At 53.4% G+C, this 6,332-nt stretch overlaps 1 protein-coding gene across 1 annotated transcript in view; it reads right to left on the bottom strand.

The window, feature by feature from the left end:
• Nucleotides 1–707: 707 nt before the first annotated feature.
• ATP4A (ATPase H+/K+ transporting subunit alpha) overlaps nt 708–6,332 on the bottom strand; it is a 39,440-nt gene continuing 33,815 nt past the window's right edge. The window contains exons 19-23 of the mRNA XM_064737989.1: nt 5,355–5,500; nt 3,298–3,431; nt 2,129–2,230; nt 880–971; nt 708–779 (exon numbers count right to left, since the gene is read on the bottom strand). Coding sequence (XP_064594059.1) covers nt 751–779; nt 880–971; nt 2,129–2,230; nt 3,298–3,431; nt 5,355–5,500 — 503 coding nt within the window. The 3' untranslated portion in view covers nt 708–750. The remainder of the gene's footprint in view (nt 780–879; nt 972–2,128; nt 2,231–3,297; nt 3,432–5,354; nt 5,501–6,332) is intronic.

The following is a 6,332-nucleotide window of genomic DNA, read 5'->3' as shown; positions in this document are numbered from 1 at the left end:
CAGATGGGTTCCAGGTGTCTATGGAGGGTCCCAGGTGTGCCCAGGTGAGATCCAGGTGTGCCCAGGTGGGGTCCCAGGTGAGACTCAGGTGTGCCCAGGTGGGTTCCAGGTTGGTTTCAGGTGTCCAAGGGGGGTCCCAGGTGAGACCAGGTGTGCCCAGGTGGGTTTAAGGTGAGATCCAGGTGTGCCCAAGTGTGCCCAGGTTGGTTTCAGGTGTCCAAGGGAGGGTCCCAGGTGTGCCCAGGTATATCCAGGTGTGCCCAGATGGGTTCCAGGTGTTCAGGAAGGGTCCCAGGTGGGTTTAAGGTGAGATCCAGGTGGGTTCCAGGTGTGCCCAGGTGGGTTCCAGGTTGGTTTCAGGTGTCCAAGGAGGGTCCCAGGTGTGCCCAGGTGGGTTTAAGGTGAGATCCAGGTGAGTTCCAGGTGTGCCCAGGTGGGTTCCAGGTGTCCAGGGAGGGTCCCAGGTGTGCCCAGGTGGGTTCCAGGTTGGTTTCAGGGATTCAAGGAGGGTCCCAGGTGTGCCCAGGTATATCCAGGTGGGTTCCAGGTGTGCCCAGGTGGGTTCCAGGTGTTCAGGAAGGGTCCCAGGTGTGCCCAGGTGGGTTTAAGGTGAGATCCAGGTGTGCCCAGGTGGGTTCCAGGTGTGCCCAGGTGGGTTCCAGGTGTGCCCAGGTGGGCCCCAGGTTGGTTTCACATGTCCAAGGAGGGTCCCAGGTGTGCCCAGGTGTGCCCAGGTGTGCCCAGGTGTTCTCAGTAGTAAAGTTCTCGATCCCACCAACCTGGAGGTGGAGAGAACCCGGACAGGTGAGGGTGTGGCAGTGCCCAGGTGCCCCCAGGTGCCCCCAGGTGCCCCCAGGTGTGCCCAGGTGTGCCACTCACTGCCCGGGTGTCTCCGCACTCCGAGTTTCCGGATTTCGTCGTAGACGAGGATGAGGAGCCCGAAGGGCATCGGCACCAACCACCACTGGAACCTGCCCAGGTGAGAGCCAGGTGAGAGCCAGCTGTGCCCAGGTGTGCCCAGGTGTGTCTGGGCACTGCCCAGGTGTGCCCAGGTGTGCCTCAGGTGTGTTTAGGGGTGCCCATCATTATTTAGTGGGTGCCCAGGTGTGTTCGTGGCAGTGCCCAGGTGTGCCCAAGTGTGCCCAGGTGTTCCCCAGGTGTGCCCAGGTGTGCCCAGGTGTTTTTAGGGGTGCCCAGCTGTATTTAGGGGGTGCCCAGGTGTGTTTGGGGCAGTGCCCAGGTGTGCCCAGGTGTTCCCCAGGTGTGCCCAGGTGTTCCCCAGGTGTGTCTGGGCAATGCCCAGGTGTGCCTCAGGTGTTTTTAGGGGTGCCCAGCTGTATTTAGGGGGTGCCCAGGTGTGTTTGGGGCAGTGCCCAGATGTGCCCAGGTGTTCCCCAGGTGTGCCCAGGTGTTTTTGGGTGTTCCCAGGTCGCTTTGGGTGGTGCCCAGGTGTGCCCAGGTGTATTGGGGGAGGTGCCCAGGTGTCTTTTGGGGTGCCCAGGTGTGCCCAGGTGTGTCAGGGTGGTACCCAGGTGTGCCCAGGTGTATTTAGGGCAGTGTCCCGGTGGTTTTTTGGGGTGCCCAGGTGTGCCCAGGTGTGTCAGGGTGGCACCCAGGTGTACCCAGGTGTATTTAGGGCAATGCCCACATGTCTTTTGGGGTGCCCAGGTGTGCCCAGGTGTGCCCAGGTGTGCCCAGGTGTATTTAGAGCAGTGCCCAGGTGCCCCCAGGTGTGCCCAGGTGTGTCAGGGTGGTGCCCAGGTGTGCCCAGGTGTATTTAGAGCAGTGCCCAGGTGTACCCAGGTGTGCCCAGGTGTATTTAGAGCAGTGCCCAGGTGTGCCCAAACCCCCTGAAATCCCCATTTTCCCCCCAATTTTCACCCAGTTTTTTCCATTGATCCCCTCCCAGGTGTGCCCAGGTGTGCCCAGGTGTGCCCAGGTGTGTCTGGGCACTGCCCAGGTGTGCCCAGGTGTGCCCAGGTGTGCCCAGGTGTGCCCAAACCCCCCAATTTTCCCCTATTTCACCCCAATTTTCACCGATTTTCTCCAAATTTTCACCGATTTTCCCCCAGTTTTTGCCATTTTCTCCCTCCCAGGTGCGCCCAGGTGTGCCCAGGTGTGTGCCCACCTGATGGGCATGAAGTTGAACACGTTGGGCATGCCGGGGCAGTAGCAGAGGAAGCAGCCGATGCACACCTGGAACACGATGGCCACCAGCAGGGTCCGGTTCCTGCAAAGGGCCCAGGTGTGCCCAGGTGTGCCCAGGTGTGCCCAAATTCCCCAATTTTCCCCGATTTTTCCCAAATTTTCCCCGATTTTTCCCAAATTTTCCCCGATTTTTCCCAAATTTTCCCCGATTTTTCCCAAATTTTCCCCATTTTTCCCCATTTTCCCACCCCCAGGGGTGCCCAGGTGTGCCCAAATTCCCAATTTCCCCTCAAAAAAAACCCATTTTTATCCCATTTTTCCCCATTTTTATCCCATTTTCCTCCTGGTTTAGCGTCCCCAGGTTTCCCAAAATCCCCCAATTTTCACTCAATTTCCATTCCATTCTCACCAAATTTTTTCCCCAAATTTTCCCCATTTTTCCCTCATTTCCCCACCCCCAGGTGTGCCCAGGTGTCTCCAAATTCTCGAAATTTTCACCGATTTTCTCCAAATTTTTGCCATTTTTCCCCATTTCCCTGCTTTCACCAGGTGCACCCAAAAATTGAAATTTCCCCCTAAAAACCCCATTTTTACCCCATTTTTCACCCGATTTTCACCCAATTTTCACCATTTTTCCCCATTTCCCCGCCCCCAGGTGTGCCCCCAGGTGTGCCCAGGTGTGCCCAGGTGTGCCCAGGTGTGCCCAAAAATTGAAATTTCCCCCTAAAAACCCCATTTTTTCCCCATTTTTCACCCAATTTTCACCCAATTTTCGCCGTTTTTCCCCATTTCCCCACCCCCAGGTGTGCCCAGGTGTGCCCAGGTACCCCCAGGTGTGCCCAGGTACCCCCAGGTGTGCCCAAAAATTGAAATTTCCCCCTAAAAACCCCATTTTTTCACCGTTTTTTCGCCCGATTTTCACCCAGTTTCCACCGTTTTTCCCCATTTCCCCACCCCCAGGTGTGCCCAGGTGTGCCCAGGTGTGCCCAGGTACCCCCAGGTGTGCCCAGGTGTGCCCAAAAATTGAAATTTCCCCCTAAAAACCCCATTTTTCACCCGATTTTCACCCAATTTTCGCCGTTTTTCCCCATTTCCCCGCCCCCAGGTGTGCCCCCAGGTGTGCCCAGGTGTGTGCCCAGGTGTGCCCACCTGAAGAGCCCCTGCTGGAACAGCGACAGGCGCCGCGTCTTGCGGATCAGCACGTCGGCGATCTGGCACATCTCGATGCTGATGAAGAAGACGGTGTAGCAGGTGTACTGCTGGTAGCGCCGCTGCTCGAACGTCTGCGGGCACAGGTGGGCACAGGTGGGCACAGGTGAGACCAATTTGCCCGTTTGCCCAAAAATTCCCCCATTTTTCCCGCAATTTTTCCCATTTTTCCCCGATTTTTTCCCATTTTTCCCCGATTTTTCCACGATTTTTTAATGTGTTTTTCCACATTTTCTCTCCCCCAGGTAGGCACAGGTGGGACCAATTTACCCGTTTTCCCAAAAAATTTCCCAAAAATTTTTCCCAAAATTTTTTTCCATTTTTTCCACAATTTTTCCCCAATTTTTTCGCATTTTTCCCCGATTTTTCCACGATTTTTTAATGTGTTTTTCCACATTTCCTCTCCCCCAGGTAGGCACAGGTGAGACCAATTTACCCATTTTCCCAGAAATTTTCCCAAAAATTTTTCCCAAAATTTTTTTCCATTTTTTCCCCCTTTTTTTCCCTGATTTTTTTGCATTTTTCCCCAATTTTCTCATGATTTTTTTATGTTTTTCCACATTTTTTCTCCCCCAGATGAGCCCAAATTTCCCAATTTTTCCCTTTTTTTTATTCCAAAAATTTTTATATTTTTTGCACAATTTTCCCATAAATTTTCCCATTTTTTACCCGATTTTTCCATGAATTTTTTGTGTTTTTTCCCACCCCCAGGTGTGCCCAATTTCCCCCCAAATTTTCCCCCATTTCCTCTCCCCCAGGTAGGCACAGGTGAGACCAATTTGCCCGTTTTCCCAAAAATTCCCACAATTTTCCCGCAATTTTTCCCGTTTTTCCACGATTTTTTCAATTTTTTCCCTGATTTTTCCACGATTTTTTAATGTGTTTTTCCACATTTCCTCTCCCCCAGGTAGGCACAGGTGAGACCAATTTACCCGTTTTCCCAGAAATTTTCCCAAAAATTTTCCCAAAAATTTTCCCAGAAATTTTCCCAGAAATTTTTTCCCATTTTTTCCACAATTTTTCCCCATTTTTTCCACAATTTTTCCCATTTTTCCCCGATTTTCCCATGATTTTTTAATGTGTTTTTCCACATTTCCTCTCCCCCAGCTGTGCCCAAACTCCCATTTTCCCTCCCAAAACCCCAAATTTTCACCGATTTCTCCCCAAATTTTCACTGAATTTCTCCCAAATTTTTGCCATTTTTGTGCCCCCAGGTGTGCCCAGGTGTGCCCAGGTGTGCCCAGGTGTGCCCAGGTGTGCCCAGGTGTGCCCAAATCCCCATTTTCCCTCCAAAAACCCCAAATTTTCACCGATTTTCCCCAAATTTTCGCTGTTTTACTGCCCCCAGGTGTGCCCAGGTGCCCCCAGGTGTGCCAGGTGTGCCCAGGTGTGCCCAAACTCCCATTTTCCCTCCAAAAACCCCAAATTTCCACCGATTTTCCCCAAATTTTCACCGATTTTCCCCCAATTTTTGCCATTTTTGTGCCCCCAGGTGCCCCCAGGTGTGCCCAGGTGTGCCCAGGTGTGCCCAAATCCCCATTTTCCCTCCAAAACCCTCAAATTTCCACCGATTTTCCCCAAATTTCCACCGATTTTCCCCAAATTTTCACCGATTTTCCCCAAATTTTCGCTGTTTTTCTGCCCCCAGGTGAGTGCCCAGGTGTGCCCAGGTGTGCCAGGTGTGCCCAGGTGTGCCCAAATCCCCATTTTCCCTCCAAAACCCTCAAATTTCCACCGATTCTCCCCAAATTTCCACCGATTTTCCCCAAACTTTCACCGATTTTCCCCCAATTTTCGCCGTTTTTGCGCCCCCAGGTGAGTGCCCAGGTGTGCCCAGGTGTGCCCAGGTGTGCCCAAACTCCCATTTTCCCCTCCAAAAACCCCAAATTTTCACCGATTTTCCCCAAATTTTCACCGATTTTCCCCAAATTTTCGCCGTTTTTGCGCCCCCAGGTGTGCCCAGGTGTGCCCAGGTGTGCCAGGTGTGCCACACCCACCCACTGCTGCCCGTAGCTGTCCTGCAGCTCCTGCTCGTGCGCGTCCTCCCAGCGGGGGCGGAGCCCCAGCACCAGGTACGGCCACCAGCCCTCCTGGGCCATGGCCACGAAGTAATCGGTGAAACCCGCGAAGGACTGGATGGCACCTGGACAGGTGGGACAGGTGGGACAGGTGAGAAAACCTGGGCAGGTGAGACACAGGTGAGATGGGACAGGTGAGATATGGTCACCAACCCTCTTGAGATACACCTGGGCAGGTCGGACAGGTGAGATGGGACAGGTGAGACATCATGGACAGGTGAGATATGGACACCAACCCCCTTGAGATACACCTGGACAGGTAGGACAGGTGAGATTTGGACAGGTGAGATAGAGGTGAGACATCATGGACAGGTGAGATATGTGTCCAACCCCCTGAGATAGACCTGGGCAGGTGGGACAGGTGAGACATGAACGGGTGAGATGGACAGGTGAAATATGGGGCAGGTGAGATATGGGACATGGACAGGTGAGACATGGAGAGGTGAGACACAGGTGAGATATGGACACCAACCCCCCTGAGATACACCTGGGCACGGACAGGTGAGATACAGTGAGACAGGTGAGACATGGACAGGTGAGATGGAACAGGTGAGATGGGACAGGTGAGATACACCTGGGCAGGTGAGATACAGGTGGGACAGGTGAGACACAGGTGAGACATCATGGACAGGTGAGATATGGTCACCAACTCTCTTGAGATACACCTGGGCACAGGGGACAGGTGAGATGGGACAGGTGAGATATGGACAGGTGAGATATGGACAGGTGAGATATGGACAGGTGAGATACGGACAGGTGAGATATGGACACCAAACCCCATGAGATACACCTGGGCAGGTGGGACAGGTGAGATAAGGACAGGTGGACATGACAGGTGAGACATCATGGACAGGTGAGACACAGTGAGACACAGGTGAGATATGGGACATGGACAGG

This window comes from Zonotrichia leucophrys, unplaced genomic scaffold (genome assembly GCF_028769735.1).
Source record: "Zonotrichia leucophrys gambelii isolate GWCS_2022_RI unplaced genomic scaffold, RI_Zleu_2.0 Scaffold_149_112214, whole genome shotgun sequence".
In the NCBI taxonomy this organism is placed as follows: Eukaryota; Metazoa; Chordata; class Aves; order Passeriformes; family Passerellidae; genus Zonotrichia; species Zonotrichia leucophrys.
The sequence above is the reverse complement of the archived record's forward strand: the minus strand, read 5'-3'. Positions and strand labels throughout refer to the sequence as shown.